Source organism: Phoca vitulina, unplaced genomic scaffold (assembly GCF_004348235.1).
Source record: "Phoca vitulina isolate PV1807 unplaced genomic scaffold, GSC_HSeal_1.0 scaffold68, whole genome shotgun sequence".
Taxonomy (NCBI): domain Eukaryota; kingdom Metazoa; phylum Chordata; class Mammalia; order Carnivora; family Phocidae; genus Phoca; species Phoca vitulina.
In genome coordinates this window covers 5,767,834-5,785,987 of record NW_022589771.1, presented here as the reverse complement: position 1 = coordinate 5,785,987, position 18,154 = coordinate 5,767,834, and the positions used below count along the sequence as shown (strand labels likewise).

At 55.9% G+C, this 18,154-nt stretch overlaps 1 protein-coding gene across 4 annotated transcripts in view; it reads right to left on the bottom strand.

Annotated features, from left to right (window-relative positions):
- SLC37A1 (solute carrier family 37 member 1) overlaps positions 1-18,154 on the bottom strand; it is a 62,917-nt gene that overhangs the window by 14,015 nt on the left and 30,748 nt on the right. For all 4 annotated transcript variants that reach the window (XM_032392594.1, XM_032392591.1, XM_032392593.1 and 1 more), the window contains 8 exons: positions 17,191-17,228; positions 14,736-14,813; positions 8,953-9,084; positions 6,472-6,562; positions 3,970-4,032; positions 3,374-3,459; positions 2,344-2,392; positions 1,142-1,215 (listed from right to left, as the gene is read on the bottom strand). In XM_032392594.1, the coding sequence (XP_032248485.1) occupies positions 1,142-1,215; positions 2,344-2,392; positions 3,374-3,459; positions 3,970-4,032; positions 6,472-6,562; positions 8,953-9,084; positions 14,736-14,813; positions 17,191-17,228 (611 nt within the window). The remainder of the gene's footprint in view (positions 1-1,141; positions 1,216-2,343; positions 2,393-3,373; positions 3,460-3,969; positions 4,033-6,471; positions 6,563-8,952; positions 9,085-14,735; positions 14,814-17,190; positions 17,229-18,154) is intronic.

Here is an 18,154-nt window from a genome sequence, read left to right as displayed (position 1 = left end):
CCCACTTTGTGTCACAGCTGCCACTGTGAGGGGCCCAGCACTGACGGTCAGCATCACCTAACACGCTGGGTGCTAGCTTCTGTCCCCTTTGATCTCCTCTGTCCAGGGCCCCACGTGACGGTCAGCCCGCACGCCTCTGACGGTTCTCACGCTTGCTCTCTGGCCGACGCCGCCGACAGCCTCGAGCGGATCGCCCCTCCGCTGGGCCGTGTGCGATGCCTTCCTCGTGAGGAGACCGGGTGGTGGGTCTGGGGAGGGAGGCCACAGAGGTGCAGTGCCATCTTCGGGTACGTGCCCAGGGTGCAGGCTGTCACACGCCCCGTCACTGTCGGCGCTGGCCGCGGCCCCCTGGTGGGCGTGTCTGTCCGGTCCTCCCGTAGCCACCCCGTTCCCCCCCTTGGGAGGAATTCGCTGTGTGCAGCCCACACCTCAGGAGAGTGAGGCTCTCTGAGGACAGAGCATCCACGGAAAGTCTGCACGGGGCATCTGTCTCTTTTCTCCCATTCGTGTAGGGCAACGACCTTTTAAAGAGGACTTTGTATCTGGTGCGGCGTTCCCTACACGTGGGGTTATCTGACGACCGTGTGAAATGTCTCTCATGTCAGGTGGATGAGGGTGGCCCTGCCTCCACGGGGTCCGAGGAGCATGGAGGTCGGGCTCTCCTGACCAGGAGTCCAAGGTCACCTTGTCAGCACCCTCTTCCTCTGGGAAGCGTGGGGCAGCTATTCCTGTGGATCCCAAGGCAGACCCGCAGAGGGCCAGGCACAGAGGGGGCTGGATGAAGGGAGGAGTCGACCCCACTGGGTCTCCGATCTGGGCCCCGAGGCCGGGCTCCGGGGTGCACGGCCACCAGCCCCCGGGGTTAAGCAAGGGCAGCATGGAGGAGTGAGCCAGTGAGCTGGATTCTGACCCCGGGCCTCACACGAGCCCCTTCACCTCGACTCGGCGCCCTTGTGTATGGAACAGGGACAGTATCTCCCCGCATTCGCTTCAGAAGACTCTTAAAAGCATAGGTATCACTCATAGGGAAAAAGCTGCTTCTACAAAGACACGGTTTTACTAAAAGCGACCATCTCTGTCAAGAAGGGCCGAGAGGACCGTCCCCTGCCTCTGCTCCGAGCTCAGACGCGTGGCCACTCACCAGGTCGGCGGAGACGGCGGTCGTGATCAGGGCGTACGGCCCGCTGACCAGGGCCCCGCTGAGGAGCAGCATGGCTGTGGGAACCAGAAACGAGAAGGAGGGATTTAGTAGCAACACAGCGCCCTCCGGGAGAGCCTCCACGGCCTCGGCCGCCCCGGGGTGAGCAGCCTGCTGTCAGGCACGGGCCTGGCCTGAGCGGAACGCACGCAGGCGGGTGCTGGGAAGGCGGCCCGCACGTCTGGGGTGCGGTGACTGCCGGGCCAAGTGTGGTGAGCATCTTCCTTTAAACCTGCCCGGATGTGTCTGTAAGTCCTCTCACACCCCCGAAGGCTCCGGCTGTGTCCAGAGGGCCCGGTACTCCCGTTTCCTCGACCCTCAATGGGGGCAGCTGGGGACGCCCCAGGAGCGAGCAGAACCCTGGTGCCCCGAGTGTGACCGTGCCCTGGGCGTGCCGGCGCCCCTGTCATCGGTGCTGGCCGGGTGCTAGCACCTGCACGGCCTTCTGTGCAGCAGAAGGGGCTCTCTCTCTCTCAGCGCCCACAGCTGCTGGCTCCCTGAGGGGCACCCGGAGACCCAGCGTAGCCGAGCACCCGAGGGCAGCATAACACGCTTATTTCTGAACACACGCTTTCTACACGGTCCTCCAGGCTCACTTTCTCAAGCTAGCCTCTGGTTCACACTCTGTGCAGAAGCTTCTGGACCACCAGGTCACGGGAAACCCCACGGTCCCTCATGTCAGCAACCTGCCTTCTGGATAACGTCTGATGGGATCACACACAGCCTCCTTCCTTCCCGATCCCCACGGCCAGCTTGTTACGACAGAAAGAGTACCAACTGTCAGAGCCATCATCGGATAGCGCTGCCTGCAGGAAGTTAAAAATAGTCCCCCAGTGTCATGCAACTGCTCTCAGGATGGCAGGTGATGGAAGCCAGCTGGGAGCTGCAGGCCTCGGGCTTCTCTGGGGGCCTCCCCGCGGCCCCGGAGCCGGCGGCCTGCGCCCTCCCACGCCTGCGCTCAGACCTGCGGACGGGCAGGCCTCCCTCGGGGAGCAGGCGTCCCGCCCAGAGAGGGACACGGGCCTACTGTAGCCACACCAATGCTCCAGCCGTACCAGCCAAATCCGTGCCGATTCTCTACTTTGTCTCAGCAACCTGTGTGGACAGAACCCGTGTGTGCAAGAAGAAAAGCCTCACGGACTCACCGATCGTGGCTTCGAGGCCCATTTTGCTGATGGTGGAGAATATGTAGAGCTGCCGAGGGTGTAAACACAGGGGAACCGTGGGTTAGCACAGGCGGCCGCACACCGCCCAGGAGCCTGTCTTTCTGAAATGCCAGGCAGGGGATTCTCAGGCAGCCAGCGGGAGATGAAGACAGGCGCCCGGGAGTCCCCAGCCTCAGCCCCCGTGCGCAGGGTCTCACGGTGCCCCCCACTCTGAGCTCCCAGGGCTGCCGGACGCGGCTTGGGGCAGCTCTCCCTGGGCTCCGTGTGACCGTCTGCTCCTCAGCCTGTCCCCCCGAACAGCTGCAGCGGCTGAAGGGGGTCCTGCGGCAGGGGCCACACTGACGCTTGCTCAGTAAAGGTTTTTGGAGGGTCTGTGTTGGCCAGTGTCCCAGGCCCCCAGGTGACTGGCAGCTAGGCCTTGTTCTGGGGACACGGCCCGGCGGACTAGCAGATGGGCAGATGCGTACAATGCAAGTTGATGAGTCATGGCATTATTCCCCAAATTACCATGAACTGATTTAGAAACCCTCACGGTCCCTCTGGGAGGGGTGTAACCAGCACCCTCAGTTTTCAGATGAGGAAACAGGCCCGGAGAGGGAAGGTCACCTGCCCGAGGTCATGTGCCATCAAATGCATGAAAAGCAGAATCCAGCACGATGGTGGGCAGGGTCAGCGCTGCCTGGGGAGGTGGGGGACCCTAGAGGCTGAGCAGGAGCCTGTGGGGGAGGGGAGAGGGGCCGGGGAGGGAGCACCCCACAGGGAGCCAGGGATGAACAAAGAGGTGGGCCGGCAATGTGCAGGGGGCACGGGAGGCGTCTAGGGGAGTGGGCCCGGCAGGCTGAGGGGCACACTGAGGGGTCCGGAGGTTACAGCCGGCATCCAGAAACCATGAGCCACGAACGGGGCTGAGTCTGGGCGGGACGTGACAGTGTTTACAGGCGGGGAGGGAGCCTGCTTCTGGAGGCTGGGGCCCGGACAGGGCAGGGGTGCAGCGGGGGGCCGGACTCACCGCCGGGGCCGCCAGCAGCAGCATCAGGCCGCAGGTGGAGGCCCTTTTCTCCAGCCGGTCTGAGATCACACCGGCCAGGATCCCACCTGCAACACAGCGGGGTGAGGCCCAGGGCGCCTGGGTCCCCAGGGCAAGAGCCCACCGAGAGGCAGCAGAGTATACCAGAGGATCCGCTCCTTCCCCATGCCCCTGTCCATGTTCACCGTCTCAGTGAACAGGCCTCGCGGGACCGTGGGCAGATGTGGGCGAGCCGGGGGCATCTCCCCGTGAGACAGAGGGCAAGTCTTGGGTTTAGTTCCAGGCTGGCCCTGAAGCCCCTTCGCTGTCAGGGCACCTAAACCACCAGTCTGCCGCCTGCTACGAGGCGGGCCCCTGCTCCCTGCTTCCGAGGGATCGCCAGTTCGGGCTCGGAGTCAGATGCGGGACAGGGGACCGTCCCCCAGAGGGACGGCCATACGTCCACTCGGGTGATGTGACGTTTTGGGGATCCTGTGTTCCTCTCAATAGGAAGTCAGCTCAGAGAGAACACAGGCCCAGGCGTTCACCTACTGCGGGCAAAGTTTCCGTCCAAGTACAACAGGGAGGGAAGGACTCACCGAAGATCCCGCCCACATCAAACAGGGTGGAGAGCTCCCCGGCTTGTCTGGCGTCCAGGTGATCTAACAAAACGACAAGCGTCCTTGTGAGCAAGTCACAGCAAAGGAAGACTACACGTGGCACTCGTTTGTGTCCTAAGGGTGACTTACACCAATAGCAGCTAGGAGTTGACTCTGCAGCCCCCTATGCAGGTAAACGCACAGAAAAGACCAAAGCCGCTCTTTACCAAGAAATGAGGATTTGCCCGGCTCAGCCTAATTACCATCCCGTCTGGTTCAGTGTCCCCCAGGGGTGGCCGTAAGTTGGGCGTAGCGGAGAAGGTGGTAATAACTGCCTGGCACAGACAGGCCCTGGCATGACAGGAGGGCGGCGGACACTGGCCGGCTGACCCTGAGGCTTAGGTCTGGAGGGACTGGAGCTCCTCATACAGCAGAGGAGGAAGCCACGCTGGGCTCCCCAGGGGACTCAGGTTGGCCCGTGCAGGAGAAGCGGGCTGGGGAAGCATTTGGGACCGTGGGTCAAGTCCAGCCTTTCCTGGTGACCTCAGTGCCACATACAAGGGACTTGGCTTTTTTAATCACTGGGACTGGGAAAGCCAGCAATTCGTGACTAGAGTCCTGAAAATGTCACCCCTTCTGCAATCACAGGGAACAAAGGAAGAAAGAAGGTAGGACACCTGTCTATGCTGCATGTGGCCTGCCTGCCCTAATGGAGTCACGTGACAGGGAGCAGCTCCTTACTGTCCCCCCAATGTGGACGGTCCCCTTACTGCCTCACTGCTGTCTGTGAAACCCAGCCCTCTTGCCTCGGGCTCACGGCCACCTCTGCTTGTCCTTAGTGACCACCGGGAATATGCGGTGTTGGGGCCCAGGGCAGGCTGCCCCAGGACGGGCCACATTGGCATAAAGATTATTTTGAGTTAAGGGGGCACCTGGATGGCTCAGTCGGTTAAGCATCTGACTCTTGATTTCGGCTCAGGTCATGATCTCAGGGTCATGAGATCAAGCCCCACGTCAGGCTCTGAGCTTAGGGTGGAGTCTGCTTGAGATTCTCTCTCCCTCCCCCTGCTCATGCACTCTCTAAATAAATAAATAAATAAATATCTAAAAAAGTTTATTTCAAGTTAAAGCAATTAAAACCCAACAGATTCAGGAAAAGCTCTCTGCCTCCCCCACAACGGCCTAGGTTTACACTGGGAAGACGGGCCTGTACCAGCGAGGGGGCTGTTACCAAAGACTCCCCTTTATCTAAGGAACTGATCTGCGTAAGGGGGCAGCCCTGTGTTTTCCAAACACCTCCTCTCACCTGCCTGCTAGTGCGCTTTCGCCCCCCTGTACCCCCAAACCCAAGCCCGCTCCTGAGTTCATGTAAGCTTCATGTTGCCTCGCTGTCTTTGAACTGTCCCCGTCTGTGTGGATTCCCCGTACGCATGCTCTTAACTGTGATTTTCCCTGGGCATCTGTCACATGGCATTTTGATTCTTTTTTTTTAAAGATTTTATTTATTCATTTGAGACACAGAGATACAGAAAGAGAGAGAGCATGAGCAGGGGAAGAGGCAGAGGGAGAGGGAGAAGCGGGCTTCCTGCTGAGCCAGGAGCCCGATGTGGGGCTCGATCCCAGGACCCCAGGATCATGACCTGAGCCGAAGGCAGACGCTTAACCATCTGAGCCACCCAGGCGCCCCTGGCATTTTGATTCTAAGTCCAGCTAGAAGCACCACAGGGCAGAGGAAGGTCTTCCTCCCCGACAGTGGTCTGTGCTCTGTGAACCCCCACGTTCCAAATCTCCCCTCGTTGTCACATTCCCCAGAGCCCACATCTCTGCAGGGCCCTGGTTTCTTTCCTTTCTCCTTGCAATCCCTGGCTCCTGGGCCCAGAGGCTCCAGGGCCCTCCCTGACTGTCCCCCAACCCCCTTCAGCCATGGTTGCAGCCCCTGCACTCCAGCATCTTTTAAGAACAGCCGGTGACCCTCTTGACCTTCCCTCTGTGGTCACACACAGCACAGGGGTGCACGGTGCCAGTGGGCCGGTGCATTCTGTCCTATCCACGGCTTCAGCCACGGCCGGACTTAGGAAACAGGCTGTTGGCTGTCCCTAAAACTAGAGCTCACCTCCAAGGAGCAATTTCCAGGTCAGATGACTCAGCATTTATTATCTCAGATCCCCGGGGCCTCCCCTCCTCACGGGAGGGTGTGACCTGAAGTTCGATGTAGCCTAGATTGAAATGCAGGCCGCCCCAGATAGGAAGAGCCCCGTGGAGCTGGCAGCCACAGCTGGGAACACGGGTCGCCTTAAGCCCCATCAGCGTTATTATGGCAATACAGCTTCCATATCCGAATTCTCCTTTTGCTTCTATTTTTCTACTAATCCCACTGTTTGATCCAAAAGTACGTCTCAACTCATCATGCATCATGAGGCTCTAGAAATCAGCACGTAAAAGGGAGTCCAGATCACAGCCCCTGCACGAACGTAACATCGGTGCTTCCAGCAAGGCACTCACCCACGTTTGTGATGTACAGAGGCAGCCAGAAGAGGAAGGTATAGCTGACCAGCTTTGCAAACAGCAAACACAGGGAGAACTCGATCACACCCTGGAAAAGAGAGAGCCAGGCTTTATCCCAAGTGCGTACACAGCAGGTTTACTGAAACGAGCAACACAACTATGAGTTACTTCATTCCCATAAAAACAGCCGGCATGTCTGTCTGGTGGGGCACCTGCAGAAGCCGCGGGGAGGGGGGGCGGCATCTGTGGGGCAGGGTGCCGCCCGAGGATGGGGGCGGCGGGGGTGGTCAGAGGACCCGGCCACGGCCACTCTTGCAGCACCTGCCTATCTTTGCAGATGGAGACCCAAGGTCTTGACGTCAGATCAGAGTCCATAAAAGTATGCGCTGATTTGATTCCCACACCACATCGCTCTGGAAACCTAGCTGTTAAAGGAGTTCTCAAAGAGCGTGCCTGGACGGGCCACCTTGTCACTGTGCACGCGGTGCTCTCTCTCCTTTTGCCGGAAACCACTGCAAACCACGCAGCGGCCGACACACACAGGACAGGCCTTCCGACCAGTCACAGCGCACACGCGTGCCCGGACCTGCACCCGACAAAGTGGGGGCACTGGGAAGACACCAGGAAGAGAACTGTGGGTCTCGACGAGGACCCCGGGGCCTGCTGTCAGAGTCCTGTCTGTGTTCTACCTGAGCTCTGCTCTTAGAAAGACGTGGCATCACAAGACACGCATCCCAGACATCTTCGGGAGGTCTGGGTGAGACACGGAGTCACACTAGGGTGTCACGCTGTGTGCGCACCGGGACACCCACCAAACTAGGCAGAGAACACAAATCTGAATTTATGCGATTCTGGAATTACCCGAGTTAGCGTCACGGTGGCTAGCTCGGTCTGAGGATGTGCGCGGGGCTGATGGCACGAGGACCACGCGCCCGGCGCGGCGCTCACCACTGTCCTGAGCGACCTCATTCAATCCTCGGAACAGTAAGTATTGCACCGGGCCCCGAGCCCCGTTGCAGATGAGGAAACAGAGGCTGCGAGTGGCTGGCACACTTGCCTGGGACCCCCAGCGCGTCTGTGGCCGGGCCGGGCCACGGCGCCACCTTCGCCCTGTAACTGTGCGCGTCCTACCCTCAGCCGAGCAGACGCACCGTAAGGCACCACCGGGAAAGTTACTAGTTGTTATTAAGGGTGACTTTTTATTTAAACGCAGCCAGCCCACATTCTCAGTGGCTCTGGGAGCCCCGGCCTGGCCTTCCACGCTCGCCACTGGCCGGACGCCCAGCTTCTCTGGGTGCTGCCAGGACTTTCTGTTCTCCAGCACAAGTTCTCTGAAGTTCTTTCACTTCAGTGACGTGATTCTCAGGTCCCGGGTGTACTGTTTATGTTTCCTGCCTCGCCCAGTCGCTAAAGGGCCTCTGGGCCTGTGCCCCCTCAGCCCTTTCTCACCGGGGGCTGCGCTGGTGAGGCTGACCGTGTCTGTGTGTGAGGTCGCAGCAGCTCTGCTGATATCACACCCAAGGGCAGGAGTCCAAACGTTTCTAGGCGCGGTCCATGGGCCTGGACTTCCTCCCCCACGTGGGCAGTGTTTGCGATCTCCCCTCTCCACCTGCTTCTGCCCTGGGCTCTGCCTTCATTGCCCACCATGGCTGGCCATGTGAGAAGAACACATTTTCCACGTGTCCTTTGTGAGCCCCCCAGATTCTCTGCTGAGGGAGCCCATGAATTTCATACAAGAAAAACCTAAAGCAACAAGAAATCTCACCACGGCACAGCTCCCTGCCATATGTGGAAAAACCTCTCCCTGGACCTCCTTCACGCCCTGACCACACACCAGCGCGCCCGCCAGCAGGCGCTCCGTGTGCCCGTCAGCCTGGAGCCAGGGCCCACCGCCTCCGCACGGGGCCCAGCACTCTGATTTTTAAACGAACAGAGTCTGCGGACCAGCAGCGTTGTGCGCCCAGGGGCTTGTCTTTTCCCTCGGCTCTGCACACTCCCCCCCACTACTCCTTCCGTTAGCACGTGCAGCTCCAACACACCAGCTTTGTTCTCCTGAAAGCACGTTAAAGGGTAAAGCAAACCGAGTGGGCTCACCAACACCCCAGAGTGGGACTTGGGGACAGTGCCCCCCCGCCCCCAGGGGCTCACACTCAGGGTCTTCAGGCCCAGGGAGGGGCTGGGCCACGGGGCAAGGGGCTTGCTGGAACCAGACGTTCTGGTTTCCCAAGTGGAGATGGGAAGCCCTATTTGTCAACGAAATGGGTGAACTTCTACATGGAGGCAACTAGTTTTGAAAAACTGAAAGCTTAGTGTGAGGCAAACAGACATGGCAGCCCCACCCAGTCCCGAGACGGCCTGCTGGCAGCCTCTGGTTTGTGCGGCAGAGTATATGACCACGGGTTTGTTTTGTTAAGCTTGCTCACCAACAGGAGGCACAAATGCCCCTTCCTGAGACTCCCCCCAGGCGCGCGTACTCACGGGTATCCTCAAGGCCCCGGTGAAGCTGATGGGGGCCGTGCTGCCCCCGCCATCAGCTGGGAGGACAAGGACGTGGTTCTGATGGACGGGGTGCTTTCCGCCTGACAGCAACAAGCACTGCATCTCGGGGTCCTGGAGGTGAATCCCATTGGGAAGGAAAGAGAGGAGAACAGGTGTTAGCAGGGAGTGTGCATCTGGCTGAGTGGGGCCAGAACTCCTGAGCAGGACGCTGCTCCCCTAGGTCATGGGGTCATCCTGGGTAAGCTGCTCACAGGGTCCTCGCCTTAGAGGTCTGAACGCCCATGTGTCTCGAGGAAATGCTAACTAGAAACATGCAAAATCCTTTGACCCAGCAATCTAGGAATCTATTTGTGAAAGATAATTTGAAAGGCGGAAAAATACCATAAACTGAACGTTGCACCACCAGGGAGAACTGGTCAAGTGCACCCATATAAAGGACATATCTTGTTGCAGTCGTTAAAAAAAAAAAAAAAAAGCTGGTGAGATTTTAATGCTTATGTCCCATTAACTGCATTTTCATTATGATCTTTAAAAACATTTTATTATATACCTATTACATATCTAGGTAACTAGAGGGATCTAATTATAGGGAAAAAAAGCAGATAAATTCTAAACTGACAATGGTTATTACTGAGTAATAGAATTACGTGTGATTTTTAGGGAAAGGTCAACAGGTCAATAAATTCTTTACATGGTCCTGTATTTTCTAAGGAGTTCACAATGGACACCCATTACCAGAAATAACATTATTTTAAAATTCATAAAGCACTTCCAATATTCTGTAAATTCCAATTCTGGACATTCCTAAAGGACAGTTTGCCTTCATTAAAGCAAAGAACAGTGCTCCCCAGTTAGGGGGTGGGGGCCAAGTCAGAGCCAGGATGATCTAAAGATGTTCTTCATGAGTGAACCATGAAGGTCCAAAACTTACAAAGAAATGTTTCTGTGTATCTCACACTTTCCACAAAGTTGAACAGTTTTACTGTGTTTATCTCACTACAACCTATGCAAGTTTCAAAGTGCAGTTAAATTAGGAAAAAATAATGCGTTGCCATATTCCTCTCTCGATATTTAGAATTCTCTTCCAGGGAAGAACAGAAATTGGCACCCTGGAAGGAAGGCTCCAGCAGCCGGCCCCTGGGTGACCCAAGGTCCCCATCACTGAGAAGCTGACGTCCAACAACGATGTGGCCTGGTGACGTGCCTACTCACACGTAAGCATATAATCTGATGTTTCCGAGTGAGGATGACAAACCCCCAGTGGAACCGCTCATCTTCCTAATGACAATTCCATAACAGCATACAGAAACAGAGAACTAGGGTCTGAGTCTGCAGTAAAGAACTTCTCTCTCTTGAATGACGCCGCTAGCGGTCCCATTCAGGAGACCAAATCGATAGCTGTCAATCACAGGTAAACACCGCAATCTCCAGGGCTGTGAGGGAGCCCGGCACTCGGGCTGCACCCCGGGCCAGTCACAGCAATCTCGGGGGACAGGCCCCGGGAGAGTCTGGCGTGCAGTCAAGGCTGAAAACTGCAGGACAGGTTCTGTTCAGTTTTTAAGAATTTTAAGGTATGAATTATGATATAACAGAAATCAGTCAACAATATGTGGTTTCATCACTTTCATGAATACTGTCACCAAACCAATGAAATTCTATATATCTTATTAAATTGCTTCACTGAGTAAAAGATGTATTATAACAAACTTGCAAATGAATGGAATGAAGAGTCTAAACTACGAAATGTATGAACTATAGGAAAAAATAGACTTTCAGATCAATTATGGGAAAAAATACTTTCCGATTCATTACTTTCAAATGAATCGATACCTATGTGTAGCTATCAATATACATAGTTACTATACTATTTTAATAAGGTATTTGATTTTTTTTATTTTAATTCCCGTATAGTTAACATATAGTTTAGGGTGTACAATATAGTGATTCATCACATTACATGCAACACCCGGTGCTCATCACAACAGGTGCACTCCTCCTTAATCCCCATCGCCTATTTCCCCCATCACCCTGCCTACCTCCCCTCTGGTGACCATCAGTATCTGTTCCTTGGTTTGTCTCTTTTTCCCCTTTGCTCTTTTCTTTTAATTCCACATGAGTGAGATCATATGGTATTTGTCTTTCTCTATTTCGCTTAGCATAATACCCTCTAGTTCCATCCATGTTGCTGCAAACAGCAAAATTGCTTTCTTTTTTTTATGGCTGAGTAATATGCCCCCCCCCCACACACACACCTTCATTTCTCCTTTATCCATTCATCTATCAGTGGATACTTGGGCTGCTTCCATATCTTGGCTACTGTAAATAATGCTGCAATAAACATAGGAGTGCATGTATCCTTTGAATTAGTGTTTTTGTATATTTTGGGTAAATACCTAGTAGTGCGATTTCTGGATCATAGGGTAGTTCAATTTTTACTTTTTGAGGAACCTCCATACTGTTTTCCAGAGTGGCTGCACCAGGTTGCATTCCCACCAACAGTGTAGGAGGGTTCCCCTTTCTCTGCATCCTCGCCAATATCTGTCGTTTGGTGTGTTGTTAATTTTAGCCATTCTGACTGGTGTGAGGTGGTATCTCATTGTGGTTTTGATTTGCATTTCCCTGACGATGAGTGATGTTGAGCACCTTTGCACGTGTCTGTTGGCCATCTGGATGTCTTCTTTGGAGAAATGTCTGTTCGTGTCTTCTGCCCATTTTTAAATTGTATTGTTGTTGTTTGGTGTTGAGCTTTACAAGTTCTTCACAGATTTTGAATACTAACCCTTTATCAGATATGTCAATTGCAAATATCTTCTCCCATTCTGTAGGTTGCCTTTTAGTTTTGGTGTTTCCTTCACTGTGCAGAAGCTTTTTAAAATTGAGAGGTCCCAACAGTTAATTTTTGGTTTTATTTCCCTTGCCTCAGGAGACATATCTAGAAAGATGTTGTTAGGGCTGATATCAGAGACATTACTATCTGTGCTCTCCTCTGGGATTTCTGTGGTTTCAGGTCTAGGACAGGTGTTTGTAAACACTAAAGCAGGCTCTCCAGGGGATGGCATGTAACCAGATAAAGAGAAAACACAGAGTGAACAGATCCTGCTCAGGTAAGAGAAGAGGGGCTCTAGCCCGGAGCAGGAATTGCACACGGAAACCACCCCGGCCCTTCCCGGGTCTGTAAAGCATTTCTGGGCCACTCGCTGGGCTGGTGGAAAGCCCCAGATCCAGCCCTTCAGCTCTTTATCTAAGCTTGGCCTTTGTTGGAAAGGGCCCCCTGCCCACAGTCACTCATCCTTATGCACAGCTCGGGGGCTCCCAGCTACCAAATTCCAGTCCTTTGCAGTGTCTAGAGGACACAGAGGGAAAGTGGGAAGTCACGGTGGGTTTTCCAAAACAAACCAGGAGAGCAAAGCTGCCTCCTTACAGAGCCAGACACCCCCTGGGTCGACCAGGACATGGGAAGCTGTGCATCAAGGGCCCTACAGGGTCTGATGGCACCTGTGGAGCCCTCGGGGGGGGGGGGGCTTCTTCAGCCAGGGAACCCCACTCCTAGCCTTAGGAGTCAGAGAGCAACAGGGCTCCATGCGATTAAAACAGACACAGACACGCAGACACGCAGACACACACACGGCGGGGGAGGGGAAGCGTGTAATAATGCACTGATCCAAACGTGATAAGCCCCCGCCACGCCCTCCGCTGCCTGCAGCTACATTGTGCCAGAAGGTCGCTCCCGGGGATTTGTGGATTCCCACTGGTGTGCCACGTGGAGTCACCTTTAGCATTAAAACACCCACTCAGTGCTCAGGAAGTGTTTGCTGAGCCACAGCCAATCAGAAAGGTCCTCAGAGAAGCCAAGGATGGGCAATGACATGTGACTACAAGGTGACAAACTTCGACCATCCACGAGCCAATCATCATAAAGACCCGAAGGAGGGAAGAGGGTCCTCCTGGCTCCGTGAGGCCAGAGCCCCTTCCTCTTTGCTCATCTTTGCTTCCTCACCCGCCCCTTTCCTTTCGCCCTTCTTCATGAAGTTGTTCAGCATCCTGCGTGGCACAGAAACGGTGGTGATGGGGGTGCTGGTGACATTTAACTCCGAGCCCAAAGGATCTGAGCCAGGTCATTCTGGGAAAGGGGACACCAGGATGTCCGGCCGAGCTTGGGGGGCATCCTGTCCAGTGACCCGAGAGCCACCTCCAGTGCCTGAGCCCTTCCTGCCACATAAGGGACAAGGGACCAAAACCTGCTTGGTCATGGGCACATCAGGGTCAGCCTGTGGTGTGGCCAGGCCCGAAGAGACAAGACCTGCCAAGGCCTCTCCGGTGACATGTTAGTCAACAGACTTTGGCAGAAGGAGCAGGAAAGGGAAGAGGGAAGTGACACTCAAGAAGACGGGGCCAGCTCGACTGGTCAGTACTGTGCCGCAACACAGGGTCCAGGGTCTTGCCTCAAATGAAAAAGTAAGTCTTCAGTAACAATCAGGAGTTGCAGCTGTTTGGACATCGATTAACACCTGATGCTGTGGACCCACTATTTGTTCCTCCAAAGTTCCTGAGTGGAAGCCCAAGCCCTACTGTGGTGGGTGGAGCCCTCAGGATGGGGTCCGTGCCTTGTAAGGAGAGGCCCCGAGAGTTTGTGTCCCTCCCCGTGCTTTGTTTGTGAAGCGGCTGGCTGCAAGCCCGGAAGTGGGCCTCTCTAGACCCCAGACCCACCTGTGCCTTGATCTGGGACTTCCTGCCTCCAGAAGAAATGTGTGTTGTTTAAACCACACAATCTATGGTAATTTTGTTGAAGCAGCCCAAACTAAGACACCCAACCTTTTAAATGCACCCTCAGCAATGAGTAGAGAGGTTAGAGCTTTCCAGTTGGATTTCCCTAAATTCCAAGAACCATGATGTATGAGACATCATTTTTCCCTTTCCCGTTATTTCAACCACCACAAATAAGTTTCCTTAGGCAGTAAAGAAAAAAAAGTAAGAAGCCCATTTGGTACATTTATCCTTTAAGGTATTTGATTTAAAAAGAAAAGAACTTACAATATCGGTGAGTAAAACCGAGTCTGAGATGCCCCCACGGCTCAGTGCTGTGAAGCAGAGCCCCACGAAGGACTGGTCGGAAGTACCCCGAAAGGGAAGGGGCCCACTGCGCTGCCTCGAGGACTTCCTTCTGAGGAGGACCAGGCAGGTCCCTGAGCACTCTGCCTCAGTTTCCTCATATGGAACACGGGAGTGGCAGGGTGGAGGCTTGGGAGATGACTCTCTATGTTGCCTCTTGGGCCCACCTCCCATCCCCAGCCCTCCCTGTGCATCCCCTGAGCCCCCCCGGCCCAGGTGCGTGCAGACCCCCCCTTCACAGCTCTATCCACGCCGCCTGCGTAGGGACGGCTGCCAAGACCAGACCTGGACCCGCGTCTGCTCACCCCTCGCTGGGCTCTGTGCCTGGCATTTAGCTGCTGCGGGAAACTGCTGGTTTCCTGTCTGTACCCCACCCTGCCCCCCAGGATGGGGGTCCACAGGAGCAGGGTGGACACTCTGGCTGAGGCTCCGGGCGCCGCCTGACCTAGAGCGTGTCTGGGACACCGAACGCTGCCAACAGTCGTGGAATGAGTGCATCGCTTTCAGGTTGATTACAAACTTAAAGTTCGGCCTGCTACCTAAAAAAACCGCACAAGGCACTCACGGGTCTTATGGAAGAAATACGAGACCCAAGTTTGTCACCGAGCCTGGGCTCTGATCTCTGCTGAGCAGCAGAGGCTGGTCCAACTCACCAGAGGCTTGTTCTTGTTGTCCGTGAAGACCTGCTTCTGCAGTCGGAATCTGTGTGTGCCGTTCTCACAGCCCTTCAGCTTCGGGGAGAGGAAAGCACGGTGAGCAATTACCGAACCGCCAGCCAGCCACCACCTCTAGCTGCAGGGTGGCAAGGGCACTTGGCGCGAGCCCCACAAACACCTCCCAAGCGCCACTAAGACCCATGATTCAAATAAAACACAGGCTCAGTCGGCCGAGCGACCAACTCTTGATTCCGGCTCAGGTCAGGATCTGGGGGGCTTGGGGTTGAATCCTGTGTTGGGCTCCACGCTGGGGAGTCTGCTGGAGATTCTCCCACCCTCTCCCCCTGGCCCTCCCCCTGCTCACGCTCTCTCTCTCTCTCTTTCTCTCTCTCTAATAAACAAATAAAATAAAACAAAGGGCTAACTGGGGGCTCTAGACCCTCAGATAAAAGCAGGTGAGAAGAAGATCCTTTCGGGAAGAATGATCCAAGACTGAGGTGGGGGGACATAAAAAGCTGCTGATTGTGGCAACTTCACTTCCTTCATGCTCTGACATTTTTAAACAACCTTGAAAGGAAAGGCCTGTAGAAACAATATTGGGCAATGTTCTTCTCTGACGAGTGAGGAACCGAGGCCCCTCCTAGGTCAGGAGATGGTTCAGAAGGCAGGGTGTGTGCCCGCAGGGGACGCGTGTGTCCCCTCCCTCGGCTGGGCACCTCGGAGTGGAGCTGCTGGGCCAGCTCTAAGGGTTAATTCACTGCACAACTAAACACTGATCCCTGTAAACTCTGAGACTGAAATTCATGCTCATGGCAGGAAAAGGGCTTTTTAAAAAAATGTTATAAAATATCAACTATAGGTCTTTTTTTTTAACGTGGCCTTTAGCCTTCCTGAAGGAGGTGATTTTCAAAATTGAGTTTTGGCTTATTTTTGTTTAAGAATGTACCAGAACTCTTCTTTTCTAACTAACTGTGCTCAAAAGCTCCACGTATTGCCAATGGACGGCAGCAGGACGCTCTGGCCCCAGGGCCCTTGCACATGGCAGCCGCGGCCCCAGCAGAGAGCAAGAGGAGACCCTGCCCTGGGGTTGCCACCTTGAGTGACTGGCGGTGAGAGGTAAGCGGGATTTATGCTGCGGAAAACGGGGAGCCACGGGAGGCTATCAGTCAAGTCAGGGACCTGCTCTGACTCCTACTTCGAGAAAATCTTCCCAGGTGAAGTGTGAAGCATGGGTTTTGGAGGAGCAGAGGGGAATTGCTTGAGGAGCCTCAGAGGAGAGACGCCGATGCCATGGGCCACAGTGGTGGAGGGGACATCCCGCGTGTCTAGGAGGACTCCTGTGGATTTGGCCTGCCCATGGCGAGGACAGGGGTTCCCGACTGAGACAAGGAACGTGGGGCCCAGCAAGTTTATGGGGTGGAGAGATGACCCTAGCTGTGGCACATCTGAGCCCCCCAGAGCCCCCAGCAGGGATGGCAGGGGGGCGGCGGCACGTGTGACCGCGGAGTTCAGCGGGAGGCCCTGGCGCACAGGGAGGCGCGGATGGCCAGGGCCTGTGCGGATCTCCGGCGGGGAGGGCGCGGACAGGTGCTTGCGCATCGGGGGTCCGGCAGAGGCATGGGGCCGGCAAAGCGCTCTGTGTGGGCACGATGGGGGTGTGAGAACCGGGACAGCATGGCGTCTGGAAGCCCGAGAAACAGTGTCGCCCGGGGGAGGGAAAACGCGTGTAAACGCCCGGCAGCAGGCCGTGGGGGGGGGCCAGAGGCTGAGCACACGTGGCCAGACGCTGCTGCTGGGACCGGCCGGGCTGTTTCAACGGGATGGTGCAGGCCTGAGGGAGGGAGAGGAGCCATGCAGCCGGAGTGAGGGACGGGCTGACTCGCGGGGTCCGCTCTAAGGTAAGCGGGGAACCAGGCCACAGAGACTCCGTCCAAGGCGGGGACACCACCTGCGGGAGCAACGCAGGGAAGAGGGAGAACGACGCAGGGGGAAGGGGGACGGCAGGAGCAAGATCCTCGTGGCCAGGATGGGGCAGACCCGGCCTCATGTCAGCCTCTGCGGGGACAGCTGCCCAGGACGCACCACGCTCCTTGTCTGGGTTTCCGCCGCTGTGGTGACGACTGGCCCGTCTCTAGCACTGCCACTATTTTGAGGGCGGGACCTAGGCCCACACTTGTTACCCACTGACACTGCACAGACTGGACCAGGCTGATGACAGTCATCAGACACCTGGCCGACGGCACACCGTCCTAGGAGACACAGGTGGCGGGGGCTGGGTGGCTCAGGTCAGGATCCCAGGGTCCTGGGATCGAGCCCCGCATCGGGCCCCCTACTCAGCGGGGAGCCTGCTTCTCCCTCTGCCTCTGCTGCTCCCCCTGCTTGTGCGCTCTTTCTCGCTCTCTCTCAAATAAAATCTTTAAAAAAAAAAAAAGGAGGGGAGGGGGGTCCTTACCGCCGCCAGGGAGGAGGAGCAGGCAATGTCCTTCGGATCTGAAACACCAAACGGGAACAGCGGTGAACCCAGGGCTGGGCATTTCCACCACCCACGAAATTACACCAGAACAAGACACCACCTGATACTTGACCAAACGAGCAAGAGTTGAAGATGACGACAACGGGCGCGGCAGCACCCCGCCACGCACGCCCCACACCCCTGTCCGTCAGGCCCCGTGACACACGCAGGTGGAGGGGGGAGCCCCGGCAAAGGCAAGCCGTCGCACGTGTGAAAACGGCTCTGCACCTCGGGAAAGACTTCACACGGGACAAGTGCAAATGAGCAGAGCGTGTGCATACTACGGTGATGAGCCACGGAAGACACACTGATGCGCAAGGATCAGGAGGAACCGTGAAGACGTGAGTAGTGGGTGACCCGTAACATTTGTGGTGGGTTGTTCCACATCATGGAATTAATTACAAATACAAATTAGTGGGGACAAAACATCTATCTTGATAAAGAACAGAGGCCTTTTTATCTAAACGCAAAGAAGGAAGGACACGTGCGAAGTCACAGAACCGCCAGCCAGACCTATGGCCACAAGGAGCCGGGGGGAGCAGACCCCCTTCTTCAGAATCCAGGTGGCGGCCTCAAACAGCTCTGCCCTGCCCCCGCCCCCCAAATCCGGGTCTTTTTGTAACTTTGGGTAGAAGAGATTTGCGGGCACACCAACAGCCCGGCTGGGGCCCAAGTGAGGAGGAGGAGCCGGGGGGTTCTCTCTGCTCACACACTGCTGCGCGGGGGCCCGGGGGCCCAGCATGAGGGGAAGTCGGAAGGCTACAGAAATGCCAACATGAGGCCAGCTCGTGGTGCTGCCTCCAGAGCAAAGTCACCGCGGAGCAGAGGGGAGCCGTGTGCGAGCCGCCCGTCCCGACCGCGGCTGCAGGGAGATGGGGGTGCATGGTGGGGTAAGGGCACTCCC